The following is a 22,467-nucleotide window of genomic DNA, read 5'->3' on the forward strand; positions in this document are numbered from 1 at the left end:
ACTGGCCCCGGTTCTCTGCACCCCGTCCCATGGCAGGGCGTCCAAGGGCACACAGACGTGCTGTGCGTTTGAACCTTGCGGGCTCCATGTGATGTCCCTCTGTTTGGACCAACTGCAGCACTGCCTCCTCCACGAAGGGGGGATGGCTTCGGGGCTCCTGCCTCCATGTGGGGGGAGAAATCTGGCATCCAGCGTCCTCTGGCCTCTGCGATCTGAATGAGTGTGCCATTCCCATCCATCGATCCATCCATCCTCACCATGAAAACCAACCTTCTCTCCAGCCCCTCTACAGAGGGAGCCAGAGAGAAGCTGCATCGGGCCTTTTAATTTTCTCGCACCCATCCCCCACACACCATAGCCCTTTAGTTTGACCCAGCATTTGCTCTTCATCCATTTTGCTACATCCAAGGGACCTGCACGTGTCCACAAGAAGCAGAGAAGTAAAGGCACACAGCCCTGCAGCCACAGAAACCCTCAGTCCCTTCCACCTGACACATCCCACCCCACCTGCCAGATGAGGACTTCTGTGCAAGTTACAGGCACGTCTCTCTAGGGTCCCACCCATAAGACAAGAAACCCCAAAGCGGGGACAGTTCTGTTCATTTCTCTTTCTTTCCAACATTCAAGCATTTCCTTTATTCTGGTGGAATCCGAGGAAGACTCCTTCCCTCACATTCTGGATGGGAGCCCCCCCATCTGAATGATAGGAACAATTCTTGAAGGAGACTCCGTCTCTCTTTTTAACCTGTTTGGAAGTTGCGTTCTTGGATAACGTTATTTCTGGCTGTGCAGAATTAAGTTCCTAGGTGGAATGATTTTACAGCCTGTGCCCCAGCCAGCAGATGGATCAGGGGGAGATGTGGGTGGTGAACCTGAGTCAAATGGCTCCTGATCTGCAACGTGCCTTGATGTACATGCCTAGGGAGGCTCAATGCATGGAGACAGAAGATGGAACCCTCTCAGAGATTCCATCTGTGGAGAATCCTGTCATTCTGTCGCCTTAGTCTGAAAAGTAGTGAGATTCTTCTTTCCTTTTTAAAAGCATGATTCCACCTAAAGCCAGAAAAGAGCTCTTTTTACATTTTTTTTTTCCTTTTTTAATCTAAGAGGAGAAGAGATGCTAACAGATGAGATTTCACTGGCTGATTCATTTGTTTCAGATGCTTGAACGGATGCTTTAGAGCTTTCTCCCTGAGCTACGGCACCAAGCTGGTTAGTCGGAAGGCGCTTGTGGCCAAGGCCTTGGAAGGGCAAACGCTCACGTGTGCTTATTCCTACTGACACAGCATTTCAGGAGACATGCAGGCAAGAGCAAACCCAAGGCCCCGGGGAGACCCCTTCCAAGCAAGGCCCTCCTCTGGAAGGCGGAAGTGGGGCCTTGGCTCATCCGGGGAGCCATGGCTGCCTGTCGCGGACACTGCTCACGGTGGCTCCTTTTCATGAAAGGGAGCATCCAAGTGTTAACAGTTTCCCTTCCAAGCAGAGACTCAGAGAAAGGGAAAGAGAGAGAGAAAGCAAAGGAGAGGGGCAGCTGCCCCACAGAGAAATGAAATGAACACAATTGCTGATGCTGGCCAGTAACAAAAACTATATATATATATATAAATAAAACAAAATAAAAAGAATAAGCAGACCTGCCTAAGGTGGCAGCTGACTCTGTTCCAAAGTCCTGCATCCCTAGTTTGCTCGAACTCCCAAAGACTGGCAGGCCCCTTGGCGCTGAGCTGACAGAGTTCCTTTTATATGCCAAAACGTCATGACCTCCTGACCGCCTGGCCAGGCCCGCTGCAGTGACCCAGTACAGAACGCAGTGAGAAGTGGCCAGGCCAGAGATCTCAGATACACCCATTGAAACTAACACATACCCGCATGCCAAAACTAGTCCAGGCAACACCTCAGGTTCCATCTTAACGTGTTCACAGGAAATGCCACCATACCCAAACCTCATCTAACATTGTTCGTCTTTAATTCGTGCTCAGAGCCAGTCTGGGATGCCTCTTTGGAAGCAGTATGGTCTAGTTTCAAGGACACCGGGAGTCAGGGAACCTGGGTTCTAATCCCAGCTCCAGCGTTCACTTGCTGCGTGACCTTGGGCAAGACACTTAACCTCTCTGTGCCTCAGTTTCCCCATCTGTAAAATGGGGTACTAATGTCGACCTACCTCACAGGGCTGTTGTGAGGAATAGCTAAGTGATTGTAAAGCACTTTGAACGTATAATTGCTTATTATTAAGACTTCAACAATAATAATATCATATGCCTGTTTACTACCAGAACTTTAAGAAATTCTTATTTTTTATCTCTTTTCTGTTCTGTACTGTAGTTATCCATTGAGAAAGAGAATTTGCCCCTTTTTAAGATACTTAAGCAATGCACAAAGGGTGTAAGTGAAGGTGATTCAACAGGCTGCATTCTCACATTGAAAGAGCAGCAGATTTTTGCCTGAGAAGTGGGTGGATTAGAGCACCCGATCTCACTTTCTTCGCTGACTCCAAGTAGGGGTCAAGGAGTCCATCCTCCATGCTGAGTGAGCCCAGTACGTTCAGGGTGGCCATGGAAGGTTTTCAGATCAGTATTCAGGAGTAATCGAGTACAAAGGTCATGAGGAAAAATCTAAAAAAATTGAAGTCTCTGAACTACGTAGAGAAGAAAAGCTTATGATCCCCCTTTACTTGGCCTGCTGTGTGCAGACCGGAGCAAGGGTGCGTGTGTGTACTTGAATGTGTGCCTATGTGTGCGTGCGTGCACGGGTATAGGGTAGAGAATGAGGGGAGAGGCACATCCTGGGCAGCCCTGCCCCTGCCCAAAGTGTTCCTTCCTCCAAGCGTCCTCGCAGGGTAGGAGGCCAGAAGGCCAGGCAGGGGTGGGAGCGGTGGCCCCAGAGGGAAGCACGCTCCCTTTATCCCTGTCCTAGGCATGACGGACAGGGGCCCTCCCAGCCTTGAGGTCTTCTCCAGTGACAGTTCTGCACCTGTGACCTTTGCCTCTTGGCCACACAGGCTCACGACACCTGAAGTTAAGTGGGCCTAGTTACCTTGCTATGGAGATGGGCCCAGCCCCAACTCTGTTCCCACGCATGTAGACTATAGCAAGTCTAGGAGCTCACCATTGGTTTTGTGGACTCTCACGGCTGAATCTGAGGGCCCAGCAGCAGTTTCGCTGCTTCCAACCTAGCCCCATATGTGTGCGGATACAGCAGGCCTGTATCCGCAGCTGTGGTCCTAAGCACCTTGACCTCTTGCACCCTGCTAGCTGCCTGGCCCCTCTCCCACACCCCCCAGTGATCCAGAAACCAAAGGGCTAATGCCTGGGCTAGCAGGGGACTTCTGGGACCCTGCTCGGGTCCAAAGGCCCACTTCTGCTCTGACTGGGAAGTGCCCAGGTGTGTTAGATTTCAAAAATCTATTGATAATCGCTGTATTATCGCGGGAAGTACTGCGAGCACACAGAGAGGCTGAGCCACCCGCAGATAAGTGACCATTGTGTTTGTTTCTGAGCCCTCCAAAGTTAAGGACAAGGGCCAGTGTGAACAACTGTTTCTAGATCCATGTGTACCAGAAAAGCTCTGAACAGTTCCAAAGGGTGGGGTTGCGCTCCTCTTTCTTCACATACCTGACAAAGAAATAAAAGCTGAGAAGTGGCAGTTTTCGGGACAGGACTTGGGGCATGAGTTAGAGGAACCAAGAGGACCCTACCCCACCTGAGCGTGGCGACATTGCTGAGGAGCTGCATCGGCTGGCTGATAGCTAAGGGTTCTTTGTGGAAGAGAGCAGGAAATCATAGGATTACCTGCAGCTCTCACTTGCAAGGGGAGCAAGTCTTCCTAAAACTTGGTTCATAGGTTCAGAGAAACCTCTATCATTTCTTTAAAATCTTGATGGAATAGCAGAACTTGCAATGTAGAGAAAGTTGTAAGAGATGCTCAAATCTTCACAGACACACACACACACACACACACACACACACACACACACACACAGAGAGAGCAAGCTTAGTACCCAGCACCAAAATCCAAGGTGCTAAACTCTTAAACTCCTGGATGAAAGAAGTAGCACAGACCAATAGTTATCACAGGGAAGCAAAAATGAGATTAGGCAGCAGGCACTTCTCAAATAGTACCAAATGCTTTGGTACAATCCAATTAAAACTAGCCCATACGATTATCCATATTTCATATGCTTTCTTGACGCGCAAGGATTGTTCCACTCTGAGAATAGTAATTGTTACATTAAAAAAAAATCTTTGAAAAGTAGAATGGAGAGAAGTTAAGGCAAATTATATAGTAGAAAAATTAAATTGTAGGGTAGTATTTAATAATATAAACCTAGTGTCCCTCAGTAGCCCAGGCGTATCATGGTTCAAGAAGGGCCTTGCTAAATAAAATGTGCAGTTCCAGGGTAGGTGAGTAGATACCTGAATTTGTGCTCCCTGGCACTTCTCTTGAGAAGTGACTGTTAGCAGTATGGAAGGGCACACCATTCTCAGGCACAGTGAAGACAACCCCGGCTGGAAGTGCCGATGCATAGCCAGAGAAGCCACGGGAAGGGCAGAAATGGAGGACGGAAGCAGAGTCACCGGAAAGGGAGATGGGGAGTCTGACGTCAGGGATGAGCTGGTGCCGCCTATCCGCGGATAGGCTGCTCAGCAGTTCTCAACCTTTTTGGCCTGGAGGCCCTTCTCTATTCTTAAAATTTCTTGAGGACCCTTATATATCAATCTTTAGTGTCTTAGAAATTAAAACAAAATTTTAAAAACACGAGAACATGCAAGCACAAACACACCAGGGTAAAGACATCATCACATCATGTTGCCTTTGAAAAACCTCACTGGCTCTCGTGAGAGAGGGAGAGTGTACAAGGCAAAGAACATCAAATCTTATGCAAATCACAGTGATCTCACGGACCCCTGAAGGTACCATGAGATACCCCAAGGTCCTTGGATCACACCTTGAGGGCCATGCTCTAGGTGAATAATCTAAACCCTCCTGCTCCCAAAAAGCAGAGGGTGCTGGAGCCTTTCAATGGTTCTGTGTTCAAGAGACTCCTGCACGGTGGCACCATCCCTACCTGGAACACTTCCCTACTCCCCAGCCTGCGCACCCAGGTGTCCATCTAAGTTCCAGCTGAGGTCCCTGTGGTGTGGCCACATCCCTCTACCTGTGCTAATCTGGAGGAATGATGGTCTGAGTTAGTGCACAGTAGAAACTGTGTCTAAAAGCCTCATCTTCTCCAAGTGGCACCTCTGAATCTGTGCCAAACACAGGGCAAGTTACAGTGACAACTTGTGACCATTTGTCATTTCCATGCTGATATAGGAGCTCTTCTGTTTAGTCAAAAGGAGGATAACTTTGAGACTCTGTGCCCACACTCCTTCCCAACAGATGTTAGTGACTTTGTCTTGGTGATAGTCAGGGTGGGAGTTTGGGAGAGGCTCTGCTTGCATAGCATCATGGGATGAGCAGGATCAGTGATCCAGAGTCCTCACTGGGCCTTTCACTGGTTTGGGTGTACATTGTAAACCAGATGGGCATCATCTTGGCCAGTCCTTCCTCCCAGGATCTAGCACAGTGGTGGTAAACCTATGGCACACATGCTGTTTGTATCATTGAAAGCTCTAAAAGGTTCGCCATCACTGATCTAGCAGAATATCAGTGTGTGGGCTCATGACCACAGAAGTGTGATGCTGTCACAATGGAGTTGTGATTTACAGCTTTTACCAAGCCTAAATTTTATGTGATGCTCTCTCCATTTTCAGGAAACTGGCAAGGACTGATCTGATTCTCCCATTAAAACTACAACCAAAAATCAAGGTAGAGGGGATGGATACATCTCAGTGGTAGAGCTCTGTCATAGTATACACGAGGCCCTGGGTTTGAGTTCCAGCACTAGAGAGCGAGCGAGCGAGAGAGAGAGAGAAACCAAGATGGGCTGAAACAGGTCTGTCATGAGATCGTTTTCAGGGAAAGTCATAGGTTACTTTAAATATTTTTGTTTTTACATTTCCTTTAACTATACGGCCAAGGGCTGCTACTCCCAGGGTAACTCGTGAGGGTGATGTTACCACTGACTTCTCCGTGAGAGTCAGAATCACTGTGGATGACTAATGGAGTGCATGCCCATGATTCTAACCCTTTATATCTGCCACGAGGACTGTTCACAACAGACACAAAGGCCACACCATGACATTTTCCCTGGAGGAAAATGACGACAAGATAAGGGGTGTGTCTGTGTGTGTGGAGGAGGCGGAGGACAGCTGGTGGATGAGCGGGTTTATTCTATAAGAATTTAATCTCCAGTTCTTTCCTCTCATGGAGCTAGTCTAAAATTGTCCCCTGTAGTTGGGTGCAGGCCAACTCCTGTGAAAGAGTTAACCACATTAGCGAGATGACTATGTGCAGGGCTGGTCCTGGCTGAGTGAAGCCTGCTCGTTGATGAGGAGCAGGCTCTTTGGCCGGAGTCCGGGAGCCTGGCGCCTGCATCCTGAAGATGAATGACCCAGCCCAGTCCCAGCTGGAGACTTGCCTCTCATTTCTCCACTGCTACAGTGTAGGTTTGGGGCCAGTCTGTGCGTGTGTGTGTGTGTGTGTGTGTGTGTGTGTTGTGCAGGTAGCTGCTGTGTCTGACAGAACTAGTTCAGAGAGACAGGCAGAGAAGGCATTGCAAATGCATCCAGGTGTGAGAAGCTTAACCCTAAAAGTGGGCAAGAGAAAGGTAAACGAGTATTCATATTTGATGTCAAAATGCCATAATGTTATGCTGTTGCTTCAGAAATGTTTAGAGAGATTTTCTAGATTTTTTTTTGGTGACTTAATCATTGAGTAGAGTAAATATCTATAAAATTCCAATTAAATGGTGTCTAAAACTTAAAGCATCAGTCTATAGGCAAAGCGCCAACATTTCTTTTTTAAATAAATATTTATGATAACATCTAGCATTTTAAAATCAACCAGAACCTAGGCTTGATTCTGTTTAATATTTTATAAGATTGGACATCTTAAAACAAGTCAATAATGTTTATATTTTATAGCAATTCTGTGTTTATTCAAAACCATAATTCTACCGTGATGTTAATGGAATGACTTTTTATGGCTTTGTGTTGATTTAAGTGCTAATGACCACATTTCAAATCAAAATAATATTTTGCAGAGGTGAACACAGACATGAAATATGAAAGAACGATAATTTTACTGATTGTAAAGTGTTTATTTCATTAAAAAAATGTTATTTTTAGGGTTGTGAAAGAACAAGTAATTTCTTTCAAGGGTTTAAGTCAGTTGTTTGTACTTTTTGGAACTGAAACTTGTGCCTATGGAATTTTTGGAGCAGCCTAAGCTACCTTTTAGCTTGATATGTGTGCTAGAAAAAACTTCATTATCATGTTTTGTGATATGTAATAAATTCAGGGTGCTGTGCTTAAGCTTCATTTCAATTCTAGTTTGGGAACATCTGTGTCCTCCACCCCACCCCAGGTCACGTATGAAAGAGCCAAGTCCGTGTTGACTCTTACCAGGTGTGCTTTGTCCTGCGTGTAACAAGCAAACTAGAATCATGATTTCTAAACTCCTGCTTTTGTATCTGGGAAGAGTGACGCTTTCTCTCCTCCTTTGATGTCTTTTTAATGAATATGTTGTTATTTGTCTTGGGAGGTGGTACCTTGGGCCACCTACCAGCCTTCCTCATGATTTATGTTGCAACCAAATCCCTCTGTCTCATGTCTGATTGCTGCACTATCTTGTGGACCGAATCCTAATCTTGTGTATCACTTGAAGACATGCTGGAGACATTCTTTTGTTTTTATTATGAAATTATGTTGTATGTGTATTTCAGTGAAATGTCAACCCATCAACAGAGGATGATGTTAAAAATTATCCAAATAAATAGTTTTCTATTTCTTTTAATCAGAGCTAGTCCAATCAGTTGAATGACAGTTAACAGGATTGCCTGCTGTCCAAACTCAGAGTGTTCTTGGCCCCTGGTGCCTTGTAACATGGATTAACATGCATACCATAGTGCAGATGTGGTCCAGATTTATTTTTGGAGACACCAACAGTCTAAAGCGTCGTCTCTTCTTGTTTGAGCCTCAGCTATGTAACAGACCTTTCCTTCCAGCCGATCCAAAATCAGACAAGGAGACCCTTGTTTAGCCTATCATCCCTTGAAAATTGTACTGTAGGAAATGGAATGAATGTATTGCAGACTCGTCAGTCCTGTTGGGAACAGGGCTGCGTAAGACCTTCTACCAGCATAACGTAGAGTTCTCTTCATGACACTTCCACAGAATGGCAGGTGGGTCTGCCTCAGAACCACACGACTCCCTACACTCCAGTGTGCTGGACTCAGGAAACCTTGGAGAGGGAAAGTGCTGGGCCTGTGTGTATGTGTGTGTACGTGTGCCTCTAGTGCTTGTGATCATACGGGCAGAAGAATGAGAAGCAGCTTCCTGGATCACACCAGCGGTGTGCTTTGACCCTGGCCCATGTCTCTTTATCCCCTGCAAGACCATAGCACTTCCAGCTAGGAACCTTAACACTTGGTCTCCTGACATCTCTTTCACCCCCACAGTTCATGAAACAGACACACCGCTGTTCTCTATTCGTGAAAGGGTTCAGATCAAACTCTGCCTGTTGTCTTTTAACAGCCACCTCATAGGGTGGGTGTTCTTAAGAACAAGGCCATTGTTATAAACGGCCTCCTGGGAAGTTCCTGTGCTGTTTCACATTCTAAATGAATATTGCCGCCACTGCATCTGAGTCTGCAGAAGATCACTTGTGAGCATCCTCACACCAGGGGCCCCAGCCTGCTGGTTCTGGCATGACTGCAGCCACCAGCCCTCCCCGCCCCTGCTCCGCACCGCTGCCAGGCACCTGTCCCACTGCGTAAATATCTCGGGCACGCTCCTCGTGCTTTGTCTATGTCCTTGCTACAGCTGCTCCCTGTCTGTAAGGTATTGAAAAATACCTTAAGGAGGGAAAAGGACAGAAAAATGGGTTTCTCCCTCAAGGACCCAGCACTCTGCGACCAGCTGCCCTTTGCAAACTGCCCTGGCATTGGGTATAAGCTGCAAGTGAAGACCTGCCCAGCCACGTCTTAGCTGCTCTGCCAGTTCTCAGCAGCTGAGGAGTCGCTGGTAAATAAGGAGGTGCTGCCTAGATACAGGGCCACGGACCTGGGCGCAGAGGGGAAATGCGTCTTTCAGATGCAAGTCTTTTGTGGGAAAGGATAAAGTAGCTTCACAGTCCCAATTAGTCTTTAAGTCAGCGTGCTGTTTTTCTTCCAATCGTTGGCCACTTTTCTCAGAGCTGAGACTGCACCTTTCCTGTCTGTAGTCCCTCCGGGTTGCAGAATGAGTTTGAACAATGGAAGAGCTTTTCCCAGGCTCTACCTTACAGGTCAGTCAGAATAGAGTAAGGAAGGCCAGCTGAGAGGGACTCGGGAAATGCAGAACTCCTGTGAGGGGCCTGGCAGATCACCCGGTGGGTCTTGTGCTACCTGCCAGCTTGTGTGGTCTTCAGAAGCATGGCCCCTCCCTGGGCAGACTCCAGCTTGCTCCCGGGCTGCAGGCCAGGCACTGCGGAGAGCCATGGCAGCCCCGCTGCCTAGCAGCCAGGTCTGTGTGCTTGTCCATTATCCTGTTGTGGTCCGAGTGTGCTGTGATTGCAGTGTGTTGTGTCACTCACTTGTTTCATGGCCTTCCTGGTCTGCTTGCTCCTCTGGCCCCTGCGCCTGGGGCCCCTCCTCTTGGTGCAGCTGGCGGGTATTTGTCACCTTCCCTTTAGAATAGCCAGGCTGTGCTCCCTGCCCTGTCTGAGGCTCAGGGATCTTGCCAAAGACTCATTTAGGCAGGGGCCTACGCCCTTGGCCATGGCAGACGCCCTAGTACTAGCAAACAGGAAGCGCTTCCTACCAGCGGGGAATTTGCCGAGGCGGCTACCCAGGAGCAGGCCTTAAGCATTCCAGTCTAGCTCCCTTCTCACACCCCGGCCACACCCAGCAACCCCGAGGCTGCCTTCCTTATAGTCGGCCCATCAGTCCCTAGATTGGACTGCAGAGGGTACTTCTCCCACTGCTGAAGCAGGCAGGAGCAAATCCAAGCTCCAGGCTGCACCCCGAGCTCGTGTTGTCTAATCTGTTCTGCCATTTTCATTGATCTAGGCGGGATTAAGGACACTGCATGACATTGGGCCAGAAATCCGGCGTGCTATATCCTGTGATTTGCAAGATGATGAGCCAGAGGAAACAAAAAGAGAAGAAGAAGATGTATTCAAAGTAATTATTCCAGCCTAGTTACACACTGGCCACGTGGATAGTGTGGGGCAGGACTCTGGTTGGGGCACTTGATGATCCACAGAAGAACCTGGAGAACACGAACCAGCTGCAGAGTTTAGCAGGGCTGGCAGATCATACCCCACACCCACCCTGGACCCTCTCCGCTCAGCAGCGCCCCTTCTAAGCCAGGCCAGCCCCTTCTCCGAGTGTCCACTGCCCCTGGCTGTCAGCTGCTGAGGAGCTTGGCCACAGTCAATGGCCAGTGTGGAGGAGCATTCTGGGTCCCTCCAGCAGCTGCCTACACTTCCTCCCTTCCCTGGGTCCTTACCCCCAGGCCAGAGAGCGTGCCTTCTCCCCCCCTGCACACGCCACCTCAAAATGGAGCAACAGGGAGAGCACACTCCAGTGAAAGATGACCGCTGGCTCCCTGGCTCAGGAACCAGTAACCTTCCTCATGTCCGAGGGATCAACTGCCTCATGAACCAGATGCCACCCTGACCACTGAGACAGACTGTTTTTCAGCTTACCTAGAGTTTGCTTTTCATGTAGAAAAAGTTACCTAACATAGCTAGGCTGCATCAAATACTTGTTAAATTACCTGGTGTTGTCTCCCATTATTTTGCAGAGAAATGGTGCCCTGCTTGGAAACCATGTCAATCATGTTAATAGTGATAGGAGAGATTCCCTTCAGCAGACCAATACTACCCACCGTCCCCTGCATGTCCAAAGGCCTTCAATTCCACCTGCAAGTGATACTGAGAAACCGCTGTTTCCTCCAGCAGGAAATTCGGTGTGTCATAACCATCATAACCATAATTCCATAGGAAAGCAAGTTCCCACCTCAACAAACGCCAATCTCAATAATGCCAATATGTCCAAAGCTGCCCATGGAAAGCGACCCAGCATTGGGAACCTTGAGCATGTGTCTGAAAATGGGCATCATTCCTCCCACAAGCATGACCGGGAGCCTCCAAGATGGTCCAGTATTAAAAGGTAACCCTTAAAATGTGTGGGTGATGGGAACATAGTATCTGCCTGTGTCGAAACTGCCTTGGGGAGAAAGGTGTCTCTCTCCGAGGCTCTAACACACAGATTCCTGTGGGCGTTTATATTAGAACCTGTGAGTGACCCCCAAGCTGTGGCTTGTCCACACACCAGCCATGGGAGGGAGCCGAGAGACAGGACCCACCTGCCATCCTAAGTCCTGATATGTGGGGTGACCTCTTAACAGCACCCCCAAGGCCCCCTGCCCAGCTGTGCTAAGATATGCTGGGCCAGGGATTGGCGGATTTCTTCTGGAAAGGGCCGGAGAGCGCACCTTCTGGGCTTTGAGAACCACACGTGCTCTCTTGCACCTGCTGCCCTTGTAGGGAGAGAGCAGCTGAGACTGTGCTTAAGTGAACAGGTGCAGGGGTGTCCCTGTCAAACCGTATGCATGGATGCCAAAGTATCAATATACTCCCATCTGATGGAATTTTTTCCTCTTTTCATTTTTTCCCCCGGACCTTTTATAAATGTAGAAACTGTCCCTGGCTCACGCGCCCTACAAAAGCCCATGTTTGGCGGGCACAGCATAGTTTGCCCTCCCCGTACTCTGAGAATTTGCCCGATAGCTACAGTTTTCAATGTTGTTGGAAGTGTTTAACTTTCATTTTCTCCCTCCCTCTCATATTGTGCCTTTCCTGGATAGAGCCCGCTATTATGAAACGTACATTAGGTATGTGTTCACTGCCTGTGTCTTCGTGTTAAAATTGTGCTGTTTTGTTACTAACTGGTCTCTCCGAGGAGTAAGAAAAATTTCCTGGAGCTGAGTAGCCCAGGAGATTTTCATATTCAGGGCCGCCGACTGGGTTTGGAGGTGGTGATTTGTATCTGCATAGCCTCTGTTGCCAACCAAGACCCGGTGGGCACATGCCAGGGGTTCCCCAGACGGCCCAAGCTGTGTAGCCAGGCAAGTCTGAGTGCTCTCTGAGGTCAGCATAGGAAAAGTGTGACCCCAAATTTCTGAAAACCGGGTACGAGATCTCCCTGGTCATCACCCCCGGAGCCCGCACCCTGTGTGCTGTGTATTCTACTCCACGTGTGTGGGCAGAATGATCGTTTTGTCGGAGCAGATGAGGGTGGGTCTTTATTTCCAGCTCTGGGGCCTGGGCAGGTCATGAGAGAGTGAGGCAGTCCAAGGAAGCTCATGCCGTTCTTCCTTCAGAGAGAGCATCGATGCCCCTGAGCCTGCCTGTTCTCCTGAGGCTTGCGGCTGGCAGGGGTGAGATTTCAGGGAGATGATGTGACAGTCTGGGGCAGGGCGGCTTTGTAAACGCAGCCGAAGTTTTGCATGAGAGCCTCTCCCGTGACTGTATCCAAAGCTCACCTCCCATTCCTGGTTTGATGGTAGGAAGTCAGTCGTAAGGAGGGCTCTTCGTTCAGGGTTCAGAAGTCTAGTTCAGGGCTAGAGCTGGGGCAGGGGAACCAGAATAGATGGCCTGGGAGCCCAGGGTCCTTCCTCTAGCCAGGACTGCTGACCACTGTGTGGGGCCCCGCATCCATCTTCTTGTCTGCCCTCCATATGACATGTGTGCCGTGGCTCCAGAGCAAGCAGTTGGTCCCCTGCATTGTTCAGGGCACTGAAAGAGGCCATGCGCATGGAGCATCCTCGCCAGAGGCCTGTCCCTCCCTGCTTGAGGCCCATGTGCCTACACAGAAGCCGGGAGCTCCTCGGGAGGGCTGCAGGCTATGGGCTGCCTCCCAGGCTCTCAGACCTCTCTCCCACTGCAGGTCCGATTCAGGAGATGAGCAGCTCCCAACTATTTGCCGAGAAGACCCAGAGATACACAGCTACTTCAGGGACCCCCGCTGCTTGGGGGAGCAGGAGTACTTCAGTAGTGAGGAGTGCTATGAGGAAGACAGCTCTCCCACCTGGAGAAGGTGAGGGGCTCTGGCTTGGGCAGAGCTCAGGAAGCTGTCCCTGCCCAGTCCCTCCTGCCCCCGTGCTTGGAATTCCCTGAAAAACACAAGGACCCTCAGCTCCAGGCCAGGGAGGGTAGAGGAGGTGGAACTGGGCAGCTGGTGAGTGGAGGCATGTTCCACACCTCCCTGGGGCCTTTCACTGAGGGCTCCAGGCTGGATTAACCCCTGTCCTTTAGATCCCCATGTCTAAGAGGTGAGTTTTTATTCAGTCAACTTGGGGGCTGCACCCTGGGGCTGGGCGGGCACAGTAGCCTGGCAAGCCCTGTAGCTTGACTGGGTCTCAGTGAACAGCTCCTGCTTCCCGTTCCCTTAGGGGGTCTGTTCTGGGGACAAGGGGACAAGAGATCAGAGCAGCATCCCTCAGCAGAGGTAGCCCTCCCAGCTCCTGTCCTGTAGAAAGAATGCCGGTGGCTAAAGTAGGTGCTGTGCTTCAGGACGCACACCAAACAGTGTAGGGTCTGCCACCCTCTTCCCCAGACTGCGTCACTCCCTTTCCCCACAACCAGGAGCCCGTGGAGGTGGCACTGTCCTGAGGTCAGGTCCGGCACCTGAGCCACAGCCTGACCCTCACCTGTGCTCCACCAGCTCTTTCACTCTGCCTCCCTCAACACCTGACTTCCCCAAGCACTGATTCTGAGTCAGATGGGCCCTGTGTTTCCGCCTCCAGGGCCTTGCCTTAGCTGTCCTTACTGGGCTCATTCCACCCTCTTTCAAGGACCTGTACTCCATCAGGAAAACCCCAAACAAGCCATCTCCTGGCAGTGCCATGGGCAGCTCTCTCCCAGCCTGGCTCTTCCCTTCTCTTCATCCTGCACTGAGGCTTTGTGCTCCTGGCGTTTTCTAAGCTCCCTGGGTGTGGGAACTGAGCTTTATACATCCTGATATTTCCGTGCCCTGCCTGGCACCTGCAGCAGGTCGACTCTTAGGACAGGGGACTTGGGAGGAAATGAGTGGAGGACCCTCAAGCAGACAAGGCACCTGTGACCCACATCTGGCCAGCCATGGGAGAAACTCGCGGCAGGCGCTCATCGTAGGCCTGTAAGAGTCCTGAGCTGCCCTGCCAAGGCCTTTGCTCTCCGTGTGGCATCTCCCATGACACAGGACTGCCTGTCTGCTAGTCCTACTGAGTACAAGGGAGAGGAGGGGACTTTGACGGGACTCGTTGCCCAGAATCTCATGTATGCCTTCTCTTGGTGCTTTTCTGTCTGGTAGGCAAAACTACAGCCACTACAACAGGTACCCGGGCAGCACCATGGACTTCGAGAGGCCCCGAGGCTACCACCACCCGCAAGGCTACTTGGAGGACGATGACTCGCCTGTTGGCTATGATTCTCGGAGATCTCCCAGGAGACGCCTACTACCTCCCACCCCACCATGTGAGGCCGGATTTCTTGTTTTGGGTGAAGCCTCCCAGTGTGCCTGTCGTCCGCTCCCTCCCATGGAGGGGGGCAGAACGTGGCACATTTGTTCTACCACGTCAGGGGTCACTCTTAAGACCAGTCCCCTTTGGGGTGGGGGATATAGCTCAGTGGCGTAAGCACCTGCCTGGCAAGCACAAGGTCCTGAGTTTGGTTCCTGGTACCAAAAAAAAGAAAAAATTTTAAAAAAAAGAAAAGACCAGTCCCCTAGGGGCTGGACGTGGTGGCGCACACCTGTAATTCCAGCACTCGGGAGGCTGAGGCAGAAAGATTGTTGTGAGTTCAAGATCAGCCTAGGCTACATAAGTGAGCTCAAGGCCAGCCTGAACTGCATAGCGAGACCCTGTCTCAAAAAGACAAAACAAAGCAAAACAAAACAAAACAAAACAGAAACAGTCCCCTCGGTGGAGATCACATCATTTTCCTTTTTATCTCATTCTTGTCCACGTGATGGAGTTTAAAACACTTTCACATGGCTGCTGGCTCTCACGGAGAAGAGAGAAGCTGCATGTAACCCTAAAATCACACCCACATGTCAGCAGGGACCTTCTGTGTGTGTAGAATCGCCTTTGAGCCTGAGGTCCATCCATGGGGAGTGGGGAGCAAATGTCTGGGTGCTTTTGTTGCCCTCAGCCCTGTCCCTCTCCTCGCCTAGCAAGCTGAGCCTCTTAGAGGGCAGGGTGGGTCAGGTGGGGAACGACGTGCCCAGGCCTGCCTCCCCAGCCCGAGCTGTGCCAGGAGCATCCGGGCATTCTTGGTCTCTGCCTCCCACCCCCGCTCCCACCCGGGTTTCTTCTCCTCCCCTCACTTCCTCCCCGTCTCTACTCTGTGCCCCAGCTGCGCAGGTGCTCAGGGTCAGGTTTAGGCCTTGGTGGGAACCTCAGGATAGGCGCTCCCATTCCTGGACCATCGAGTCCGGCCTGCAAGGCGGCTCTCCTGCTTCTCTCCGCAGCTTCTCTCCGGCTCCCAGACCTGGGTCGCCCAAGCAGGGGAAAGATGTGCATAGGCTGACCCTGCTCGCTCCCAAGGACTGCTTTCAATTTGAACATGGGGGCCTTTGGATGCTGGTTAATGAATATCCATTTCTGGGTTTCTGAGGAATGAAGCTTAGTTTTGAGTGGGACTCTAATCAGTAACCAAAGATAGCTGAGTGGTGGCTCCCAACTCTGCCTGCTCCCCGCATGGCAGAGCACCTTGGGTGGTGCCTAGAGCCCCACCGCAGCTGTCACGACCTGCTGGGGAGTGTAAATAGACCCATTTCCGTGGTTAATATTTAATTGTGCAGCCCCAAGCACATGCTGCCGAATGGCGCCAAACTGTACCTCATAAATACTACAAGTATGCCCGGGGGCGGGGGGCTGGCTGTGCAGAGCACACCAGACAAGGGGACGTGGGGACCAGCTTGGACATACAGAGGCACTGTATGCATCGCATTCCACTCTGAACCGGGTCTGGAGGTTGCCGCAGGGAGGCCTGTCCTATGCGGCACAGTTAAATGAGGGAAGGCTTTCTCATGAAGGCAGCCCTGTCCCACACAGGCAGCTCCGTCAGGAGGTTCCAGCAGGCCCCTCAGTGGGCGCTGGGCCTGAGACACTGCTGCGCACCTTGGTCAGTCCTCCTCTGGCCAGCCGAGGGCTCAGCCTGGTCTTCATTACAGACCCCCGTTTCTAGAGCTTCAAGTACAGGCCCAGTCGCCTCCAAGGCCAGCTTCTGAGCTTTTCCTGTGCAGGAATTACGGGGACATGGAGTTTTGCTGGAATACAGGAAGGCTCTATGACCTTACAAAGCAAAGGTCAGGAAGGAGCAGTTGAAATAATGCAGCAGCTGCTTTGCAGACTACAGCCTGGTCTCCCTGAAACAGAACTCTGCAAGGGTGGAGGGGGCTTCCAGCGAAAGGCCTCCGGCTCTGTTGAGAGACCCCCAGAATTCAGACTGCTCTCCTGGGCCTGGCACTCGGCGAGGCTGCAGGTGGGACCTGACAGCTCCACTCAGTGTGGGTCCTCGCAGGTGGCTGTATTCTTGGGGCTGTTCTTTGCTTCCTGGGTGCCGAGGAGGCTGAGTTTGCCCCAACAGAGGTTTGCGCGTTGCCTGCTGAGCTGATTAGGCACAGGAAGAATCCCTCCCTTTAAGAGGCAGGAACCCAGGGTACCAGACACATTCGGCATCTGGGAGGGGGAACAGACCCAGGAGGGAATGTCCGGGGTTCTAGGGTCACTCGCGTGCTTGTTCCCTGGGACACACCCGGTCGTGGTTTCTCAGTCTGTACTGGTGTCCTCTGCCTGACAACAGGCAAACATTTAAAAGTAATTACCTTGTACTTTTAAAAAAGATCTCGAGTTGGGCTGCTTCCCCCATTCACTCCAAAGATGGTTTGAGAGGTTCACCACACAGTCCTTTCTCTCAGATGCACAGCTTGAGTCTTTTTGGGGGCGGGAGGCTCACTGCTGGCGGCAGGATTCCCACAAAGCCTGCTTCACCAGGCGTGATGTGCTTTATTCCACAGCCCACCGGAGATCCTCCTTCAACTTTGAGTGTCTGCGCCGGCAGAGCAGCCAGGAGGAGGCCCCACCATCCCCCACCCTGCCGCACCGCACGGCTCTGCCTCTGCATCTGATGCAGCAGCAGGTACGGGCCCTCCCAGCATAGCCCCGGCCTCGGCCACAGCTGGGACGTGCCCTTCCCCGGGAGGAGGGAATGAACCTTCACCCACAGTGTGCCTGCCCCATTCTGCAGTTGATCTACAGGAGGGTGGGATGAGCCAGCATTTGAATCCAGTGCCCCACATCTCTTCCTGGTGGTGAAGATGTCCTGGTAAGGTCCCTGCTCTGAGAAAGCACAGCCTCTAGTCAGGTTCCCAGCATTCAGCGCTGCTCTTTATTTGCCCTAAGAGGTAGTTCCTCCATTAAGACACCTTCACCAGCCCTCTGCAGATGGACCCTGTGGTCCAAGGGTCAGTGAGCCTCCCTTGTGGCCCAGGGGGACCACTGCCCGTGGGAAGGCAGCCAAGCAAGAAGCGGCCCACAGCCTAAACTCCACTGACCAGGGCTCTGCCTCAGGGACAAGAATGCGGTTCTTTTTCTTTCTGAAAATATCTCATCGGCCGTGCTGCCTATTGCATATGTGCGTGGCGCAGGGCTGTCAAGGGAGAGTCGGCATCCATCAGGGGCCAGAGCCAGGGCTCTGCAAGGTTCTTGTCACAGTCCTGAGCAAGTGAACACTTAGTGCCCTCTTCAGATTTTCTATCTGAGTCTGTTCTGCCAGCTTTTCACGTCTATTCGTATGTCTAATAGCAACTTTTGTTTCTGCCTTGTGTCTTCGTGGAAGGACAGACCTTTAGAAGCCTCAGGCCACCAGATGCCATGAATCAAGAGGTCCCTAAGGATCTGTGCTCCACTCAGAACAGGCCCAGGTCTCATTTGTCCCAACTGCCCCCACTGGGTGCTGTTGACTTCATGTTTGAACACGGACAGATGGGCCTCGGTGCCCCGCTCTGCACACCTGCTGTGGCGGACCGGGAGAAGCAGGGCTGTGCCTAGTGTTTGGGGACTGTGGAAGGAGGGTTACAGGAGGAGCTGGACTCGAGGAGCACCAGCCACGTTTTCCCATGCAAGCGGGAACCCGTGGCTTTCCCTGAACATGCTTCAGTTTTGCACCCAGAGTGACTTGGGCGGTACATTCACACCCCACAGCTGGCTCATCTTCCTCTCTTCCTCATGCTGAAGCAATTGCATGAATGCAAAAACTCCTGGGCACAAGTGTACACAGGGCACGGTGGATCTGGGCGAAAGAAGACAGCACTAGGTGCGCTTCTACTGCCGGCTCCCTTATCTCCAGCATGGGTCCTTCAGAGCCCTCTGGGAGGCTGCTCTGTAAGGCCGCATCTGTGCCTGGTCTGCTTAAAGGAGCATGAGGGCCAGGCCTCTGAAGCTCCCTTCTCTTCCACCCCTCTCTCCCTAGATCATGGCAGTCGCAGGCCTCGATTCAAGTAAAGCCCCAAAGTACTCACCGAGCCACTCTACCCGGTCGTGGGCCACCCCTCCAGCAACCCCTCCGTATCGGGACTGGACACCGTGCTATACCCCTCTGATCCAGGTGGATCGGTCAGAGTCCTTGGACCAGGTCAATGGCAGCCTGCCATCCCTGCACCGCAGCTCCTGGTACACGGACGAGCCTGACATCTCCTATCGGACTTTCACACCAGCCAGCCTGACTGTCCCCAGCAGCTTCCGTAACAAAAACAGCGACAAGCAGAGGAGTGCAGACAGCTTGGTAGAGGCAGTGAGTATAGTTCTTGGCCATGGGAGGGCAGGCCCCACGAACAGCAGAGGCTAGAGCCAGTCCCATGGCAGGAGAAGGTGGTGTAATTAGCGTGATTAGGTGCTCCAGAGCCGCACCACCCAGGTTTGATGTCTCTAGTAGCAGGAAGAGTCCAGCTACATCTCATGAGTGAGCTGCACTGTCCCGACATGTGCACTTCCTGCCAGTATCACTGCTCTGGACATGTCTCTCTGGTGGGCGCAACCCTTGTTAGGCCATGAGCAGCTTCCCAGCTCTGTGACATTTTCAGAGCTGAAGCCATTTGCGTTTGGTTGTCACAAGTAAAGTCTAGTGAATAGCACTAGCGCACGTCCCTAAAGCACGTCATGCAGGTTAGTGTGGGAACAGATCTTTCTGCCACTGCCCTCCAGCCTCATCATGCACGCACTCCGTTGGTCCTCTTTCCCACACAGGTCCTGATATCCGAAGGCTTAGGACGCTATGCAAGGGACCCAAAATTTGTGTCCGCAACCAAACATGAAATCGCTGATGCCTGTGACCTAACCATTGATGAGATGGAGAGTGCAGCCAGCACCCTGCTCAACGGGAGCACGTGTCCTCGAGCTAACGGGGACGTGGGCCTTGTCTCGCACCAGCAGGACTACGAGCTCCAGGACTTTGGGCCTGGCTACAGCGACGAGGAGCCGGACCCGGGAAGAGATGAGGAGGACCTGGCCGATGAAATGATCTGTATCACCACCTTGTAGCCCCATCGAGGGGCAGACTGGCTCTGGCCTCAGGTGGGGCGCAGGAGGGCCAAGGATAAAGTGCCTCATAGTTAGGAAAGTTTAGGCACTAGGCGGGAGAAAAATATTCACAATTAGACTTCTGTACAAGCGATGTCATGCCTCAAGGAAGCCATAAACCTGGTAGGAACCGGTTCCAAGCAGCTGCACCTAGCAGTGCACCGTGCACTCAGCCCGGCCGCAGCAGACAGCAGGTCCAGCCCTCGAGACAGGATGGGTGAGGAGATAGACCAGCCCCACGCGACACACAGACGGGTACTATGCCCAGGGCACCCACCCACGCCCACCCAAAGGCACGGTGGGGGAAGGTTAAAGGTGATGACAATCACCACACCCGTGTCATTACCTCAGCCGCTGGTCTAGCCTATCAGCATATCCATTTTTAACCCCTTTCCCAAAACACACTGCTTCCTGGTTCCAGTTCTGCTCTTCTGCAGTACGGAATGTCAGAACCCCGCCACCAGCGGTCATCACAAGAGGCGTGGGACCTGACAGATAAGGTTTTCTGTTATGCAGCGCCAGTTTACTTGCGAGAACTTCACTCGGATGGTCAGTTCTGACTGTCGCGCTTAAGGGCAGCTGTAAACTGGAATAACGATGCACTTGCAGCCAGGTAAACTTAGATACGCTAGTTTAAAAATTATAGATTTACTTACTGTACATGACTTGTAATATACAGTTTGTATTTGTAAAGAGATGGTCTATATTTTGTAATTATTGTACCGTATTTGAACTGCAGCAATATCCAACGGGTCCTAACAATTGTAGATCCCCACTGAAATCTAGAAATTATTAGTATTTTTACTGGGGCTATACAGAAGTAGAAGAAATAGACGCAATTCTCACTTAATTCAGTGAAAATCCTTTGGGGGTAAAATTTTGAGTTCGAAAGAACTTGACACTACAGAAATTTTTCTAAAATATTTTGAGTCACTATAAACCTATCTTTACATAAGATGTACAAGATGACTATCTGCAGTCTTTTCTTTGGGCAGGAGTTCTGTTTTGATATTGTACCTTTTCTCCATGGGTTGCAACTGTCTCCTGTTTGGCTTTATTTTAATAACCCTCCAGTTAGTTTATGGAGTAGGTCACACTGGCTACTCTGCCCCTGCGTCATCCTTAGGTTCGGTTTCCTCTTTCCTGTGTCTCTGCTGTGGAAATAACTTCACAGATGAACACAGCGCATGCACGCCTGTGCCCTGGCACTGGTGGTGCTGCTTGTCTTAAGAAATAAGGGGGGTCGGGAGGGGAAGGGAAGGAGCGCCGTGGAGACCTATGGGGTTGGAATGTTGGGGTCTGTGCAGATCGTACTGTGGCCTTTTACACATCATCGCTGTGCTGTGTTCTATTTGAGGGCTTTTATATGCAACTGAAAGAGGGCTGATGTTTTCATGAGAATGCACTCACTCCGACTGTACGTCTGGGGAAAACCCACTTTCGGATCATTGGAACTGTCAAGGTTTCCTTTCTGTTCCCGGAGTCACGCCGCTGCCGTCACTTACCTTGGCAGGGATTCGCTGCAATCAAAACGACAGGTAGCAATTTTGGTTCAGGATTTTTAACTAATACATAGGCAACCTGTCAATGTTTTTTTTTTTTTTTTTGTAAATAAGGACACTTTGTTATAAAGACCTCACAAACCTCTTCGTAAGACATTCTTAAAAATCCAGATCCAGGCAAAAACACTTCAAGGTTTGTAAATGACTCTTTCCTGACATAAAGCCTTTTTTTTATTAAAATGCAAAATGTTCTTCAGAATAAAACTGTGTAATTTCATTGTATTTGGGAGCTCTCGTTGCACTGGGCTGGCTTCGCCAGTGAGAGCTTCGGAGGAACAGGTGCTCTCGAGGGCAGCTCTGGAATCAGGTAGCTTTTTCTCATCCTCTGGCTCTCTCCACGCCCGAGGTAACTTAATACCAGCTGCAGAGAGCACCACTTCTCCTAAAGGGCTAAATCACTGTCAACATTATCTCAGACTGTGCGTCTGTTGGGTCTCAGTCTTATTGTGTGGCTTAACATCGGCAGGCCAAAATCGCCATCCCGCTGCTGTATGTTCTAGAACAGGTGATAACCTCACCCTAAGTCAGTGAACACTGGTGTTTTACAGGCTGCACCACTTCCCGGTGTCTGTCTGCCTTCAGCCTGGTTCAATCTCTCATCTAATATTAAATTTCTTTTTGTAAGAAAAATTTGAAGTTGTAGAGTATGGTTCTTTCCCTTTGTTTTAGGAAAGTTTCAGGATTAAATATCTGTACTTTTTTTGTGTACCCTCTCCCCCTGCGAAAGATTCTGTGTCCATAGGAACAGAATAGTTTCTTCAGTGTCTTTAATAATAACATAAAGTAAAAATGGCTGCTATGATTTAACCGTCCACGACCCGTGAGGAGCTAGTGAAGGACCGACTGTGCTCAGGGTGTGGACGTCCACTTAGACACAAGGCACATCCCAGCTCCCGTGTGCGCAGGACCCGACAGAGGCTGGGGGTGGGGTGGGGGCGGGGCAGGGCAGGGCAGGAGGGCAGCAGAAGCCTCTGGGCACTTGGTATGGGCACTAGGATGATGGTAGCTGGATGAGCCCACTTGATTGTGACTCCACTCTAGGAAGAAGCCAGAATGGTTTGTCTCACATGATGTATTTCTTAGAGTCTAAAGGGTCCTTGCAACTGCATTTTCCACAGGCTTTTATTTTTAGGATGGACAGCTGACTTGCTTGTAAAAATGGGTTAGATGCAGAGCTGACATCTTGCACAAAGCCC

General features: G+C 50.9%; 1 protein-coding gene across 10 annotated transcripts in view; it reads left to right on the forward strand.

The window, feature by feature from the left end:
- The window catches only part of Cacna1d (calcium channel, voltage-dependent, L type, alpha 1D subunit), a gene marked incomplete at its 5' end in the record, with an annotated part of 346,833 nt that extends 324,772 nt beyond the window's left edge, over positions 1-22,061 (forward strand). For 9 of the 10 annotated variants that reach the window (XM_005387369.2, XM_005387371.2, XM_013515608.1 and 6 more), the window contains 8 exon segments: positions 10,151-10,264; positions 10,890-11,257; positions 11,955-11,981; positions 13,037-13,186; positions 14,441-14,604; positions 17,150-17,271; positions 18,604-18,924; positions 19,377-22,061. In XM_005387369.2, coding sequence (XP_005387426.1) covers positions 10,151-10,264; positions 10,890-11,257; positions 11,955-11,981; positions 13,037-13,186; positions 14,441-14,604; positions 17,150-17,271; positions 18,604-18,924; positions 19,377-19,670 — 1,560 coding nt within the window. In that variant the 3' untranslated portion in view covers positions 19,671-22,061. 10 annotated transcript variants of the gene reach the window in all.
- Between the last annotated feature and the right edge of the window lie 406 nt (positions 22,062-22,467).

Source organism: Chinchilla lanigera, unplaced genomic scaffold, assembly GCF_000276665.1.
Source record: "Chinchilla lanigera isolate Chin_1 unplaced genomic scaffold, ChiLan1.0 scaffold00029, whole genome shotgun sequence".
Taxonomy (NCBI): Eukaryota; Metazoa; Chordata; class Mammalia; order Rodentia; family Chinchillidae; genus Chinchilla; species Chinchilla lanigera.